The following is a 17,843-nucleotide window of genomic DNA, read 5'->3' on the forward strand; positions in this document are numbered from 1 at the left end:
CTACCAGTAAATCTGACTCTTTAGCACTCAAGGTAGGGTAGGTTGGTTAAAGATCTCCTTGATCAGCAAAAGAAAGAAAGAAGCACAGGGAACAACTGTGGAGCATAGGAGAACCTGTGAGTGTCATTCCAGTTTTGGTGTTATGCAAGGCCTTTCCAAAAAGGACCTCAGAAAAGTAGAAGACCATATCTGAAGAGATTTCATTGTCACCCACAGAACCAAAGTGCATCTTTGAGTAAGAGCTATTTTGCAAAAAATAGGAGTGTTTTTCTGTAAACTGACAAACTGGCAGAGAAGTTACAATATGGGATCAGGCATAAACTAGACAACTTTGAAGCAATTTATTTTCCTGGGATTGCAGATGCTGCAGAGATCACAGCTGGGTCACTGAAACAGAACTCATGGATCAACAAATGCTGAACTTTTTGTTAAGAACTGTGTACAATTTTGTTAAGCTGTTTCATGCACTGGTATCAGAGACATCTTGTTTTCTTAGGGATGGAAAACTCAAGGGCTTGAATTGCATGGATGTAAGATGAGTCCATGCTGTTTTGAAGCTTTGCCTCCATTTAACTTCACCATCCTAAAATGCAACAGATAAATTGAATTAAATGGGTATTTAAATACTCCAGAATGAAAGCGCACCACCCCACTGTCCATTATTTCACAGGATTGGGTGTATACATTGCATTATCTAATTGTGTCTAATTGAAGGAGAAATCACCAGGTCCAATTGGTCACTGCTGAATTAAATAGAAAATTGAGATTCCGTACTCTCTCTGGTTTTGGAAAAGGGTATCATGTTTGAGATAATGAGGTTGGAAACCACATACATATTTAAGTTCATGTCTATGTCCTCTTTTTGTTTTTATTGAGCATTAAGACGAGCTTACAAAGGCAAGTTATGCATTCTTCCAAAAAGGTTTGTGTCCAACATTGTCACAAAAATGTCCCAATAACATACACATTCCTAACTTCCTATTGCAATATGGAACCTGTGCCTTTTAGGGGATAAACTAAAGTTCAGCATCCTTCATTCCTAAGTCTACTTTCTAAGGTTGCAAGTAATTAGTTGTTCAGCAATATACTTCCCTTAATCACCAACCTATAATGTAGGACTAGCTATTTTTCCCAACGTATTCTCTACTGAATGAGGACAAGGAGGCTGCATTTTTCCAGATTAATCTTTTCCCCGTTTAAGCTAGAGCTGGAGAACACAGGAGGTTAATTGCTGATTTTTTCACACTCCAGCCCATTCTTCTTGTAAAATGATAACTTAGCAACATGATGGGAATTGCCAGGTCATAAGCACCCATCCTGTCTTATCTGCCAGGGAGTCTTTGCATTATGAAGTTTTAGTGTGTTGGTTTTTGTCAAAGGCAGCCAAGCCCTGGACAGCTGGAATAATGAATCACCTCAGCAAACAATGCCTGTCGTGTGGTTTAGTCATCTGTTGACCTGGTGGATGGGTGGGGCAGAGATGGATTCATTCACCATATCCCTGCAGAGATGGAGTCATTCACCACAATTTAATACACAGTGCTAGCTCCTTTGTATGGAGCAACTTTTCCAATAAACCAACCCTTTACACTGACCATTTAGAGCAGGGTGTCCAACCTTGGTAACTCTAAGACTTGTGGACTTCACCTCCCAGAATTCCCCAGCTGGCTGACTGAGGAATTCTGGGAGTTGAAGCCCACAAGTCTTAAGGTTGCCAAGGTTGGACACCCCTGATTTAGATGTTGGGTTGCTCTAGTTAATAACTCCAATAGACTCAGTTACAATTGTAAAGCAGTGGTTCTCTAACCTTGTCTTCATCACGGACCTTTAAATACCTTTTGTGGTCACTGACCATGGCCACGGACCACCAAGACTTAAGATTTAAATCATGAGATTTCTTTTTTTTTTTTATTGCAAAAGTTTTACAATTACATTTTCACCCCTTTTCCCCCCCCACCCCCCCAAACTTCCCAACCTCCCTAACCCTCCCCTCCCCCCAGACTTCCCTATAATATACTCATAACTGGTAAAAAAACACACACACACAAAAAAAACCCTTAATATGACACTTATGTGTAAACTTGAACCCCTCCCTCCCCTGTATAATTTTTCTTTTTACCTCATTACATTAAAATATTTCTAATACATTATTTTCAAATAAAAGCTATTTGATACTTTCTAGTTTGATATTTGTTCTGAACATATTCTATCCACCTTTTCCATTCCCATTCATAAGTCTCTTGTGAACAATCTTTTAAGTATGCTGAAATCTTCGCCATCTCTGCAAAACTGGCCATCTTCAAAGTCCATTCTTCAATAGTGGGCAAAGCTTCATTTTTCCAATATCAACAATCTTGCTGCTGTTATCATATACAATATCAATTTTGTTTCACCCGATGTAAAACCCTTAACTATACCCAATAAAAACAATTGTGGAGAGAATTGAATTTTTTTCTTCAAAACATTCTGCATGACCCACCAAATTTTTATCCAAAAAGCCTTAACTTTCCTACAGGTCCACCAAACATGATAATACGTAGCATCCAAACATTCACATCTCCAACATTTTGGCTGAACATTAGGGTACATACATGACAACTTTTTGGGATCTAAATGCCATCTATAAAACATTTTATAAAAACTTTCCCTCAGGTTCTGCGACTGTGTAAATTTAACATTCTGAACCCAAATTTTTTCCCATGTTTCCAACATCACTGATTCTTCAAAATTTTGTGCCCACTTAATCATACAATCTTTAACTAATTCAGTTTCTGAGTCCCTTTCTAGCAAAACATTATAAAGCCTTTTGATATGCATTGGACCTTTCTCTTTTATATGTCTAACCAATTCTTCCTCGTGCAACATAATACCAGTTTTTTGGTCCTCTTTCCATCTCAATTGTAATTGATTATATTGTAACCAAGTTAAATTAATCCCTTCGTCCAACAGTGTCTGCAATGTCTTCAGCTGCCATCTGCCCGCATCTGTAAAAAGAACCTCTTTGTATAAAAACCCCCCGAGTGACATTATATTTGTATTCCACAAAGTATGACCAAGATCCAGCCATAGCGGTATTTTATAATCCCATTTGAGTCGGTGCTTCTTCCAAACTCTCATCAAAGAGTCTCTAAGTATATGACTTTTAAATACTTTATCAACTTTGTCATCATAAAATAAGTAAGCATGCCATCCAAATTCAAGATCAAAACTTTCTGCATTCAATATTCCAGCCTTTTTACTTCCAAACCAATCACTTGTTAAAGTTAAAGCTGCTGCATCATAATATAACTGTAGGTTTGGAAGTTTAAGACCTCCTCTTTCTGGAACATCTTGCATAATTTTCAATTTCACTCTCGGCTTTTTCTCGTTCCAGACAAACTTATTGAGTCCAGTTTGCCAGACTTTCAATTGTTTATCACTTTTAAGCACCAGAATCATTTGAAACAAAAAAAGAAATCTTGGCAAAATGTTCATCTTAACTGCCGCTATTCTTCCAAGTAGAGACAGCTGCAGTTTTTTCCAAGTCTCCATGTCTTTCTGCACCTCTCGCCACAACACCTCATAGTTATTTTGAAACAATTTCATGTTTGATTCTGCAACCTGAACTCCTAGATATTTTACCTTAGGTACAGTCTCAAAACCTGCCCTCCTTTCAAGCTCATGTTTACGATCTTGTGTCATGTTTTTAGCTATCATTTTAGTCTTTTTTGGATTCAGTCTAAAATCTGAAACTTTACCATAGTCTTGTATAATGTCCTTCATCAGGATTATTGATTCCATTGGTTGTGATAGGGTAACAACCAGATCATCTGCAAATGCCTTTATTCTGTAATCCTCTTGCCTAATCATTATACCTTTCAAGATATTAGAGTCCCGTATTGTATTTAGCAAGACTTCTAGTGTTAGAATAAATAAAAGTGGGGACAACGGACATCCCTGTCTTGTTCCTTTTTCAATTTTAAACTCTGTTGTCAAACTTCCATTAATAATGATCTGTGCCTTTTGCTCTTGGTAAATTGCTGAAATCGCCTGTATAAATTGATCCCCAAAATCCATCTTTTTTAAAGTCTTTAGTAGAAAATTCCAATCCACTCTATCAAAGGCCTTCTCTGCATCCAAAAAGACCAGCACTGCAGGAATCTGTTTATTCTTCTCAAGATATTCCAATAAATCTATTACTTGCCTTACATTATCCTTCATGTGTCTGCCCTCGATAAATCCCGCTTGATCATCATGAATCACCTTTTGGATTACTGGGATCAACCTGTTGGCTAATACTTTCGCATAGATTTTATAATCTGTATTCAAAAGAGATATTGGTCTATAGTTCTCTGGTTTTTTAGGACCGACTTGTTCTTTTGGTATCAAAGATATGTAAGCTGTTGTCCATGATGGGGGTATTTTACCCCCTTGTTGAATATTGCAAAATAAATCTCTGAGTTGTTCCACCATTTCAGCTTGCAAAGTTTTGTAATACACTGTGGTCAAACCATCCGTGCCAGGAGCTTTGGCTGTTTTTAACTGTTTAATTGCTACTATTATCTCCTCCTCTGTTATAGGATAATTCATTCTTTCCTTTTGTTGATCAGTAATTTTTGTAACTCTTTTATCATTTAAATATTTTTCTATAAGTCCATTCTGCATCTCCTCTTTGGCATATAGTTTGGTATAATAGTCCACAAAAGCTTCTTTAATTAATTTTTGTTGAAAAATTTCTTTCCCTCCAATATCAATACTATCAATAGTCCGTATACTTTGTTTTTTCCTCAATGTGTAAGCCAACCATCTGCCCGGTTTATTAGCGTTACAAAATGTATTATGCTTCGCATATTGTAAGTTTGTTGCAACTTGTTCCGCCATAAGCATTTGAAATTGGTCTTTCAAAAGTTTTATAGCACTGCATATTCTTTCATCTGTTGGATTTTTAATAAGTAACTGTTCTTTATTCTTTATTTCTATTTCCAATTCAGATCTTTTCTTTTGTCGAAACAGTCTATGTTTAGAGTTCATGTAGATAAGTACCCCTCTCATATAAGCTTTACTTGCGTCCCACACAATTTCAATTGGGGTACCTTTATTCAAATTTATTTCAAAAAATTCTTTCAAATGCTTTTTAAGTTCTGTTGTGTTTTTTTTCATATCTAAACAAGTTCTCATTTAATCTCCAAGAACGTCTCTCAACCTTATCCATCTCAATTTCTATCCATACTGGGCTATGGTCAGTCAAAGTTCTTGGAAAAATCTTTGTTCTTTTTGTCTTGACAAGTAAATCATCTGACAACAAAATGAAGTCAATCCTAGAGAAGGATCTGTGTCTGTCAGAAAAAAAAGTATAGTCCAATTCTTTTGGATTATGTATTCTCCAAACATCTTTTAGTTCCATATCTTCTTTCATGTCAAAAAAGGTCTGTGGTAATCTGATCCTAGACTTTGCCAAACTCTTTTTATCTAATATAGAATCAATTACTCCATTCCAGTCTCCCATAATTAAAATAGATCTGTAGTCCCATTGCAGTATTTTAGTATGTAACATCTTATAGAAATGGTCCTGTTGTTGATTGGGAGCATAAATTCCAATCAGAAGAATTTGGCCATTTGCTGTAAGCAATTCAATTGCTACAAACCTACCATCTCCATCTGCTTCTATAACTTTAGCTGTTAACTTTTTATTTACATAAATAACCACACCATTCTTTTTTTGCGAAGTTGAAGATATAAAATGTGTTCCTAGTTTGGAGTTTATCAAATATTTTTGATCTTGAGTTGTAATATGCGTTTCTTGTAAACAAATTATATCATTATTAAATTGTTTCAAATATGCAAATAATTTCTTCCTTTTCTGTGCTGAATTCAACCCATTAACATTCCAAGATAAACACTTAAACATCATCTTCATCTTTCTGGAGCAAAGAGCAGAATAATCGAATGTCATCTGAAAGCTTCGATCTTGCTCCCCCCATGGCTCCAGTCCCTTGTGCAGTACTCTTAACTGCCTTCTTGTCTTGTCTTTCCTGTTGTTGTTGTTGCTTTTGTTTAAGTAACTTAGATTGAGCTCGAGTTATACGTTGATCCTTAACTTCGATCATCCGAACCGGGTCCAAGATTGGAGAAGATTCCAGCAAAGGCTCATCCAGAAAACCTCCTTCTGCGCCTTGCATTTCCTCTAATTCCTGCTTAGACTGTTCTTGCAGTTCTCGTTGAGGTTGCTTCTCATCACTCTCCTTAATCTCCAAAACTGTAGATGTACGTGGGGACGGTGTTCTTTCCTTAAGAATAGTAGTGTAAAAGTGCTCTGCCTTCTCCACGGTATTCAAACGATATCTTTCTCCCTTGTATCTGAAAATTATGCCAACTGGGGCGTCCCACCGAAATGGTATCTGTAGATTTTGCAATTCCTTAACAAGAAAGCCAAATTCTTTTCTGGTTTTCAGCATTTTAGGAGGTAATTCTTTATAAATTCCAATTCGTGAGCCCCCCACTTGCACAGAAGTGTAAAAGGATTTTTGCAGGATGTCATTTCTTATTTCTCTATCTGTAAAATATATGACCACATCTCTGGGCAATTGTCTTTGTCTGGCCACCCAAGAATTCACTCTGTAAATTTTATCTATTTTGTGAAAAACCACATCAGGATTAACTTGTAGAATCTTGGTCAGGGCCTCAGAACAAACCTGTCTCAAATCCTGTCTTTCCTCTTCTCGAATTCCTCGAAGCCGTATGGCAAACTCCATTGCCCTGAATTGTACCATCACAATCTCATTTTCAACTCTTTGCATTTTATTGTCAACATCAGCAATTTTATAATCATTGTCTTTCATCTTAACATTAACTTCTGATTTAAGTTCTTCAACTTTAGAATCAACTTTCACAATAAATTCTGCCAGGCCAGACGCCACTTCTGATATTTTTTTGGTCACCTTGTTTTGATTCTGTTTCACCATATCTTTAACTTCATTAATTTCCTGCATGAATTCCTGATGTGATTTTTGAAGTTTATCATCTATCTCCTGTTGAGATTTTTGAAATTTATCATCCAAAGTTTTAGAAATAAATTCTTTTAAATCTCCCACATCAAAATCTTTTTTCTGAGTCTGTATCTGTTGTGCTGGGGCAGGCTGTGCTTTATGTGTGGGAGATCCACCTCCTGTTGCCTTCGCTTCCTGCTTCTTTGAGGCCATCCTGCCACGTAGGCTGGTTTTACTAAAAAGGGAAGTTCTTCTTCCTCTCCCACCTCCACAAAGACTTCTGAAAAAGTCCCCCAGATTTAATCAAATAAAAACCAAAGTAAAGCAAAGTCCAGTATTGAAAAAGGAGAAATTTCTCTCTTATTTCTCTTGTTGCAAGCGAAGCAACTTCGTAGCAGTTTAGAAACTTTGTAACAAAGCAAGATGAGTTCAGCAATCCACACTCGCCAGCTCGTTAACTCTAAGGCTAAGCGCCATGTTTTTACAGTTCACTTTCACTCATCCGCATTTTTTCACTCAGATTAGAAAGCCAGAAAAACTCTAATACTTGCGATTCCGAGTTTCAGGGTTCAAGTAACAGTATGCTGCTTATTAAGGCTGGTTCCTTTTCTTTCAATTTAAAGTTTCCTGTAGCCGGCTTGTTCTGCAGAAGCAGACTTGTCCCACGCCGCCCGGAGTTCCAGCAGGTTGAATGGGAGCCGCTCCTGTTCCCTCCCCAGAAACTATTCCCTGGGGGGGTTGCAGGGGCTCAACCTGTGCCCTGCGATCTCTCTTCAAAAATCCTAGAGATTTTTGAAGTTTTCGAGCCGCTTCTTAGTCGCGAAGCGGCTCTACAAGCGGCGGGGCTGGCGGAGCTTCAAAAGGCACCGCCGCCGCCGAAGACGAGGAAACCGGAAGTCATGAGATTTCTTCAAAAGCCTTTGCAAATTCCCTGTGATGACAGGGTTGAGAACCCACTGTTGTAAAGCATGTATGCTGGCAAAAGTATATATAAATCTGTAGCATTTATAGGATTTTATTGTGCCTTCTCCCAAATCAATGAGAATTAAGATAAAATGGATACCGTAATTACATTTTCCTCATTAAGGATGATCATAGGATATCTCCAATCATTTGGACAATGAATTTGGACTTTCCTCCTTTTGAGATAGGTTGTATAGCTGCTATTTTATATCTCAGGGGATTCATTAGACCGGGGTCTGCAAACTTGGCAACTTGTGGACTCAAACTCCCAGAAGTCCTTAGACAGCCATTCAGACTAGAGGATTCTGGGAGTTGAAGACCACAAGTCTTAAAATTGCCATGTTTGGAGACCCCTGCATTAGACAGTAGTTAAGAAAGGTCAAAAGAAAACTGGGGATGCATGATTTGAAACATTAATTTTAACAAGATTTTTTTAAAAAATGAAACTTGTGTGAACTTTCCGTTCATTGCATCAGAATACCATTGTTTTAAATAAGACTGCAACAAGAAACAACAGTAATAATAATTCTCATATCAGACCATTAGACAGGACCAATGTTACTCTCTTTAATATTATAAACACAAAGAAAATTCTGCCCAAACCTACAATATTTAAACATTTGTACAGTTTTTTTTAAAAAAGAATATTACAACTTTTAAAAGAAAATATAACATTTTTATATGACAAAAAATACATGCATCTTTAAATTTAAATTAAATTGCAAAATCAAAGTAAACTGAAATAACGCTGTTTGCTTAAACAGCGATGCTTTATTTAGTGAAGTGACTTTTCAAAGACCAGAAGAGAAATCTCTGACAATAACATCTTTTTGAGTTAGCATAGCTAGATCACACACCTTCAGGAAAACAGTTCAAATTAAAACCATATTGCACCAAAACCACCTTTTACATAAGTCGTTTACATAGATTTTAATGGGACAAATTCCTGATAGCTATTGTGTACAGGCATTAACAACAGGCAATGAGTAGAGTTTAACCAACTACTTCAAACCAGTAGCTTTACCTATTCCATTATATTAGGATAACACGGATGTTGATCATATAATTAGAAATCGCTCCGTCAATTCATCTCATTCTTAGTCAAACTCAAAGGTGAACAAAATGTGAGTTGATTAAATTCTGGGAAAAAGCTCTGCAATAAACATTTTCTATAGAGTTGCATATTTGCATCTTTTTTTGTGAGGATAAATGAGAAATTCTCTTGTGAGATACAGCGTTTAAATTCTGCTGCAATATATTTCAATAGTAAATTCTGCAAATGAGCTAACACCATGCCACAATTCAAAGGATATCTAATGCAGATGAAGATGCTAGAGAATTTAACAATTGAAGATTTGTTCTGGGGCCACAGTGTCCAAATCTAAAGGCTGGAAGAAGAGTCATTCAAAATAGCTTAAACAAGATGTCCCAATTCTCACAGAAGGGTTTAATGATTTTGAAAAGCCATTATAACTTAAAATGGGAGGGTAAAACTGACAAATGAGATCGTCTGACCAGTTCTTGGGCAAAACAGACCAATCCGAATCTAAATAGCACTTAGATTTCAGGAACCTGTATATGCTTTCTAACATTTATATGCAACTATGATTGGAAGGAACACACGATCCCCCTAAAATATAAAGACAATATATAACTTTCATAAATAAAATTCAATAAGAGGGAAAAACACTTAAAACAGTGTCACAAGATAAGAAAAAGAATTCTTGATGAGATTCTGTTAAGGACATTTCTCCTCCTTCAAATAATAATATAATCTCTTACATTACTTATCTGGGCTTTTCTGGATCAAATGGGCTGTGTAAAGATGGAACTGATAGAAGCAACTTGCTGCCAAAAAGTGTTTTGACAATCTGGCTGGCCAAAAAGACTTATCCTTTTATCTCAACCAGGAGAGATGCTGGTCCCACCCTCATGTAGCATACAAGGTTGTGACTTCTTTTCATAGAACATTTGAAAAGTAATTTTAAAAACTTTTTCCAAATTAATTGTATAAACAATCCTTCTCTGTAAGTTTCAATGTAAAGCAAATAGCACTTTGCATCAAAACCCTATCTTGCATAGCAGCCCATACCCACACGGCAAATTCTCATAAGGGAGTCACATTTATAAAATTATATAATATACATCATATAAAATAATCACATGCTATATATACACACGGCACTTGATATCTGCTGCAATAGCTATAAAAAATATAGAGCCCATTTTTAATCATACACACACACACACACACACACACTAATCAGTGTGGCCAATGGTACCGCTGGGCACCACTTTTGGTTTCCTAGAACAGGTTTTTAATTTTATTATGGCATTATTACTCTTAGTAACAGCTCTGCTCCTCTGGGCTTATTTTTCAATCCTTGCTTTTTATAAAACCAATCCCTATTGTTTGGGCCAACTGCACTTTTAGGACTTGGGGTCTCTGATTATTAGATATTTCACATTGTCTATGTACTGGTTAAAACTGAAAGGGGAAGAGGAATTATGCAGCTATTCTCTTGATACTCACATCATTTTTGTACAAATTAAGGACTAATTGAACTTTATTGTTTAATAGCACTGGATGCCTTTGGCTAAAGCAGCAATTCTGTATGACCAAAGGAAATGGAAGTAGTATTTCTGATCTTGTATCCCAACTTTCCAAGTTGTGTAAAAGTTGGGATGAAATTCTGGTGAAGAGCAACATGTAGAAGTTAATGTACTCTTAGCATTTATTTCACAAATGCCATGAAATGTAATTACCGACTACTACAGATGGAAGTTCCAAACCCTCCCCCTGACTTGCAATCAGTTAGGCTAATTAAGCAACCTTTAAAGCAATAGAGAAAGAAAAGAGAGGATATTTTCAATCGAGCACATTTCTGCCAGTTTTCTTATATCACGGTTACATGCCAACCATGATATAAGAACCTTCTTTACTTCTTCTTCCCCTAGCTTATGTTTTGCACAGCACACTACTATATTGTGAGAAAAAAGTAATACAATACGTAACATGTGAACAGCATTGTATGTGAGACACACCAAGAGAATACCAAAAGATAAATTTTAAAACATTTAGAATAAAAACAAAGGACAATGCTACAGAATAGCCACATTCAAGTGTTCCCTTATTGTTGAGCAGGTGGCTATAAATGCTACTGCCATTTTTGTTGTTGTGACAATATTGCAAGGCCTGCCTTGTTCCTCTTGCTATCATCAAACCAGCCTAAGAACAATTGTATATTTTATACATGTATTAAAAAGAAGCCTAACTGCCAATCAGCAAGACTTCGCTGGAATTACTGAGAATCATTCAGCATCAAATGATTAATATGCCTTTAGAAAGTTATCATGATTCCAGTAATAGCTTGCAATTTTTGAGACAGGCTGAAATTTTTCTATCTGATTCATACCATTTAGCCATATAATCTTAAACTGCAGTCCAACCTGGGCCTGAGGTTCTCCCTTGTGTATATTCGCTAAAACCTTTACATCAAACTGCAACAGTAATTTTCCAATGGTCACTGTCAAGGAAGACATCATCTATAACAGGGTTTCTCAACCTTTGCACATTGAAGATGGGTAGACTTCAATTCCCAGAATTCCCCAGCCGGTTCTTCAAGATGCCAAAGTTGAGAAACACTGTTCTATAGTATCATCAATCATCACAATGATTTCATTCAGGGAGGTGTGGGAGATTGGTTTCTCTGGGGATAAATAATACATACCAACGAAAGGGCGTTTTAAAACATACATTCATAGGACACTGCATCTCAAAATGAAAAATAAATAGTGATTCTAATAATTAATATTTTTGTTGTCTGTCCCTTCCAGCAATTCTGCTGTGCAGTTACTGGCTTTACTGGAGTATCAAGGAAGGCCATTTCTTTAAGTCTCTTGTATTTGGAGCTGTGGATGTCCCCCCAAACTGTCCAAGGTAACACCCCCGTTTGAAATCACTTCGGTTTTTTCATGACAGTGTTTTGAAATCGGCCGATGAAAAAGGGGGCTCCAGTTCAAGGTGGCATCAGATGTCTCCAGATGTGCACTGTGTTCTGCAAAGGGAAACAATGATCAGCATCTGTTTGTCAGCAACCTGAGCAACCTCAACTATTCAAAAGATTTATGCAAGTCACAACTGGTTGCCATTTACTGAATGCCATTATTTCGCCTCACATTAAGGCCATTTTGTGCAGCATCTGGATAAGGATCCAACCCAATTAATTATAGCTGTTGAAATGCAGAAGTACAGCTAAAGACATCCTTAAAAGTTTTTTTAAAAAAAATATCAGGTCCATAATTAGAATCAATCAATCAATCCTCACAGCCTCATCAAAGGAGAAAGGCAGAAGAAATTCCTTTGTAAAAGTTCCTAATTTTGCAAAGCACGCTGAAAAATAACTGAGCATTAGATATGCCGAGACAGAACCACAAAATGTATTTATTTGCCCTTACACCAATTCTCATTTCTCTGTGGATTAATTAATATATTTTAGTCATAAAGAAATACCAATTACTGTACCAGTTTGGATAGTGGTTAAGGCATCTGAGTAGAAATTGGGAGACCATGAGTTCTAGTCTCATCAAAGGCACAAAGCCAGCTGGGTGACTGTGGGTCAGTCACTTTCTCTCATCCCTAGGAAGGAGGCAACGGGAAACCATTTCTGAAAAACTTGGCAAGAAAAATGCTGGGAACTTGGCCAGGCAGTGTCCATGAATCAGACACAATTGAATGGGAGAGAAAAAAATATACAAATGATCTAAGAGATAAGAACTGAAGAAGCTTCTTAGATGAGAAGTGAAACATCTTCAAAGAAAAACAAAGAAAGTTCAACTGCCTTTTGAAAAAAGCACCAGTGGGACAACCATAATCTGAATAACTGAGAATCTCTGTAGACATTAAGAAAGAAGCACATTTTTCCATTTTTTTCTGACATACCTGATGTACAATTCGTATTGAGTGGGCTGACATTTTCTTGGCCACAAGAGTCCTGATGTGATGGTGATTCTGCCTTCTCCTTATCATTTTCCTCAGTCTCAATGCTGCATCCAGGAACTGTGGATGCCAAGCACATGGCCACAATCATGTGATTTAATGGTTTCATTTCTAGACTGTCTTGCTGATAAGGTGCCATCATGGGCATCACTGGTATAGAACTGTTGCCAAAATTGCCACTGGTTTTAGTGAAACACCTACAAATATTCAGCCCAAGACAAAAAAAAAAGAACATGGATCCAAATGCACATGATGTTTCACTGACCAATATATTCTTTATTTCTTCAAAGTATTTCTATAATGCCTTCTGTGCACTCATCACCAGGAAATACACAACATGCATATGCCTCTGTATGATCATTCACCTGCAATGAATAGTAGATCTGTAGCAAGTTACCAAATGTCACAATTAATAATAATGCGTTCAATCCGCAAATAAAATATGTAAGGCTAGCAAAAGCTTTATCTTATTTCAATTATCTGGGTTAGATGTTGTTTAGGATATGAATTATTAACATTAAAATCTTAAACTTGGTTTAGCAGCACAAGCATGTACAAAATGCTTATTATTAAAATTATTAATATACATAATAGAAGATAATATTCTTTATTGGCCAAGTGTGATTGGTCACACAAGAAATTTGTGTGTCCAATAACAAGTACTATTTCATACTTCTTTTCAAGATCTTATCTTGAAAATTTTTATTGGGGTAACTTGGGCAATATAACAAGGGATTTGATTGTTTACTATATTTGCCAGTTTGCCCTCCAAATTGGAAAATCTGCTGTTGACAGAATGATTTCATTCATGATAACATTCTTCTCCACTGTAATCCTAGAAAGTGAGAACATGCTTTTTGATTCTTCCCAAGAAAGACACTTAGATAATTCTCTCGTGTTCTGGATTGTGAACGGCTAGTCAAGCAGAGAAGGAAGTCAGTTTCTTATAGCTGAAGCTACTCAGCTTTTGAACAAAAGAAAACAACAAAAAAGGCAATTTAACAACCGAAATCCTTTGTAGGCATACTAGCTCTAATCCAAAGTTTTGGGAAGCTGCCAGTACTTTAAACATTTGCAGCTAGATCATCACTTCCAAAGACATGAAGGCAGTTATCAAGTTGTTTTCTCAACATCCACAGTAAATGCTAACAAGCACTTTATTATTGGTGATTAAACGTAAATTTAGTGAAAAACCACATCACAGCTACATCTATTTAGGGAAGATGTCGGAACTGTTGCATAAAGCACGAGGTCCAGATAGAATAAGTATCTTAAATGATTATATAAGTAAATGCTGGATCTAACAAAATAATCTGGAATGATCACTTTGGATTTAACAGCAGCTCAGATTATTTCAAGACTTTCAAATAAGCCTCTTAATAATACCTTCCCATTTGTTTTTAAAAAGTGGGTGAATTCTGATTTATTCAAGAAGCTTGCTACCATTTTTAGCAGGGGAGAAGGACCAACAGACTAGATAAAAGAGATGGGAACTCAGGGAGAATGTAAAGTGAGGAGTATGGATACTAACTCATTATGCAAAGACTATGTCCATAGGGGGCAAAATGCAGCACAATTCAAACTATTCTTATTTGTTACAATCGTTTGTTACATTCACTATGAGTTTTCTTTTAAAGCAGGGGTGTCCAATCTTGGCAACATTAAGACTTGTGGACATCAACTCCCAGAATTTCCAAACCATTATACCAAAAATTCTCTTAGTTTTCATCTTTAGGTTAATTGTAAACAGATACATGCACAGTGGAACTCGCTTAAGATGCAACATGTAGAATTTTGAATATTTTATGTAGTATTGCAAGAACAAAAATCAGGGTATCCTGTGAAATATTAAGAAAAAAACAGCTACTGACAGAAAGCTGCTATTTAATTTTATAATCCATCAATCCATTCTAGGTTATGTGCTTACTTAAACTGAAGTGAAAGAGAGGCTCATATGTAAAAAGTTAATTTTTGCTGGTTTCTCATGGAAGAGAAAAAAAAAATGGCTCAACTCTGCTATAAACAAGCGTTAAAAGTATTTGCATAAAGTTTTTTTTTCCTTACTGCGTGAGCCGCTAAGCTTAAAATATACAGCCAACACAAGGCACACATTTTATAATCTACAAAGCGGAACTATTATTCCACATTTATTTTGAACAGGATGGCTAGTAAAATAGTGGTGTTGAACCACAAATATTGAGTTTATTTGATTTAAGGGCCTGCAAGGGACAGCCGTGCACTACACGAGACCAAAGCGCTCCTTCTGGGAATTCTTTATGGTTTCTGAGACAGTTCATAACTCCAAGGCTGGCCATTGTGGTTAAAACCTGCTAATGGGAAATTGGAAAAATGGGTGGGACCTAAGCATTATAGGGTCATCTTCCCAAAAACGGAGTAAGATTTCTTCATGCAGGGCAAGCTTTCTATAAAGCAACTTCTGGCCCATCAACAGAAAAATTGCAGTGGGGATGGAAAAGCTGAAGCCTTTAGCCTGTCTGCTCAGGCCCTTGTTTTATGATCTTGTTGTTGAAGGAGAGCAAAAGGACTTGGCAGCTTTCAGAAAAGAGTGAAATTGGGACAACCACTGTGGATAATATTATATCCTAACCACTCGCTCAAGAACCATCCTGAAGTAAGGCTGGATACTATTTTTATGCTTCCTTGCAATTCAAGGCAACTAAATTAGATCAGGAGTTTTCTCTCCTCAGAGCAAAAACTGCCTGCTTCTACCAAGCCACTTCCATTTCAATATTGCAAGGAATGTGCCAGATTGCGCTGTTTCCTATATTAAGAAACGGCTAATTTCATGAAGAAATGTGCCTGTAATTTACAAAGCCGAAATTTGGTCGCATCTTGAACTTCAGCCCAGAATTGGAATCAGCTGGCATTAAAATTGAATGAATAAAATAGTTCAAGCAAATCCTGCAGTTGATAAATGTCTATGTAGAACAAAACTGCCTTCACTAAGTATAATTGACTAAAACTAGCTCTGAACATAAAACTGAAAGGAATTTAAATACTTTGAGGCAGGAAGGCCTTCAGGGAGCCAGTTTCGAGAAACCATGTAGTATTTTCTATGTGTTAATCTGGAATAGTAATAATGCAAATATCAAGATGTATTTGCTAGACACATAGTTGGGATCCCTAATCTATGCAGGCTCAAATTCAGGGATCCAAAGATCATTTTGATCTCTTTAGTTTGATTACCTGTTGTTATTCCAGCAGTTCCTGCAATTGGCATACTCTGAAGGATCTGTCTGAGGGACTGATGTATATACGTCACCACCCTGGATGATGGGATAATGGAAATATTTGAAAATTAAAATAGGGAATCACAAATGAGTCTAAGTAAGTGAAAATTAAACAAGCAGGCACAGTATATATCCCATACATAGGGATGAGTAATTATGGTAACTTTACGACCTGTGGACTACAACTCCCAGAATTCCTGAGCCAGCATGGTCATAAAGTTGCAAGAGTTGCCCATGGCTGTGCTAGAGCAAAGCAAAGGAAAATGTTATGGCTTAGACATGTACACCATCATTTTCTTGGCCTTATTTTCAGTTTGAACCGTCCAAATTTAATTTGAAGAAAGAAGTGAAAATGCTACTGATGACAGACATGAAGGGAATTTTTCTTTACTGGAAACTACTGTCTGCTGGTGGAGACAGGATGTTGCTTGAGTGACTGATGAAATATAATCAATGTCCCAGTTTTTTCCAATTGTTCCAATTAGATCAGCTTGCCTGACTAAACTCTGGGTTTGAAATTTGCTGTTATTTTTACAGATGCATTAATTTGTCAGCCAAAAGGGATGGAGAAAGAAGGTAAGGGGGTTTCTGAGCTCTTGGTTTTGGCTGTACAATCTTTGCAAATAAAAAAACAGCATTAATAACACATAACTCATTGCTAAATACTATGTATGTGGAAGATTTGAGAAATGCCTGCAGATATGGCAACACAAGAAGTAATATGAATCTACATTTTAAATACTCAGATCCCTTAGTGGAAGACAAAATTCAAGAAAACTGTTCCCAAGTTGTTGCATGCATATAGGATAAAGTAATTAAACTCTGGTGGGGAGTGGGGAGGGGAAGAAACAGGATAACTTTTTCTCATCTATAAATCTTGGGAACTAATTCCGTGAAAAGGCTGAAACTCCTTATTTGAAAATGTTGCCACTAGTTTCAATTCCATAGCATTTATTTAATGTTTGTGAAGGGTTTTTTTTTTTTTTTTTAGCACAAAAAGCAAAACCAATGTTTTAGTGTAGATTCTTCCTTTTAACTCAGAGCATTAGGGACACTTCTCCAATGAAAAGCAGGATAAGAACGGACTAAAACTCAGTAAGTGATGAATAGCCACAGCAAATGGTTTTAAAACTCTCAAGGATATTGACCCATGCTAAGCACTGGAATGTTTGAAATAATTGCATACAATGATGAATGAAGGATTTCCTACTTGAGTGAAATAAGGTTACTTGGCGATAAATTTAAATGTGAGAATTAGGCTTTTGGGGAGCATCTAAAAGGAGAATCTTTAACACCTGTTTTAACTTCGTGTTTTCAGTTCACCCACCCAGCCGCCTGGGCTCTAATTTAATTTCACAGCGGCTGCATCCACCCTCCCCTATGTGCTTACATTTAAATATTCCTAAAATCAATGTTTGGATTAGCCTTTAAATGGGTCTTAAGGATCTAAGAAGCCCACAACAAGGAAACATGAAGATTGTGAGAGACTTAGAAGGTTATCTGAATGGCAATTCTTGTACTTCTAGCAATCTGTTATTCCATGAACTGAAGTGTTTATGTTCAATTACCAGAGCAAACAATTGCCCTCTCACCCTCCCACTCAAAGCAGATGATGTTACTTAATTTCTGAACACATTCCTGGTTTCCCATAAAACATCCAAACGG

General features: G+C 36.7%; 1 protein-coding gene across 12 annotated transcripts in view; it reads right to left on the reverse strand.

Annotated features, from left to right (window-relative positions):
- Positions 1 to 8,473: 8,473 nt before the first annotated feature.
- The window catches only part of CDON (cell adhesion associated, oncogene regulated), an 83,974-nt gene continuing 74,604 nt past the window's right edge, over positions 8,474 to 17,843 (reverse strand). For 10 of the 12 annotated variants that reach the window (XM_060693547.2, XM_087875630.1, XM_087875631.1 and 7 more), the window contains 3 exons: positions 16,135 to 16,214; positions 12,871 to 13,124; positions 8,474 to 11,986 (listed from right to left, as the gene is read on the reverse strand). In XM_060693547.2, coding sequence (XP_060549530.1) covers positions 11,820 to 11,986; positions 12,871 to 13,124; positions 16,135 to 16,214 — 501 coding nt within the window. In that variant the 3' untranslated portion in view covers positions 8,474 to 11,819. The remainder of the gene's footprint in view (positions 11,987 to 12,870; positions 13,125 to 16,134; positions 16,215 to 17,843) is intronic. The other 2 variants (XM_087875636.1, XR_015729325.1) reach the window with 2 other exon arrangements.

This window comes from Pantherophis guttatus, chromosome 9 (genome assembly GCF_059756535.1).
Source record: "Pantherophis guttatus breed Tessera chromosome 9, ASM5975653v1, whole genome shotgun sequence".
In the NCBI taxonomy this organism is placed as follows: Eukaryota; Metazoa; Chordata; class Lepidosauria; order Squamata; family Colubridae; genus Pantherophis; species Pantherophis guttatus.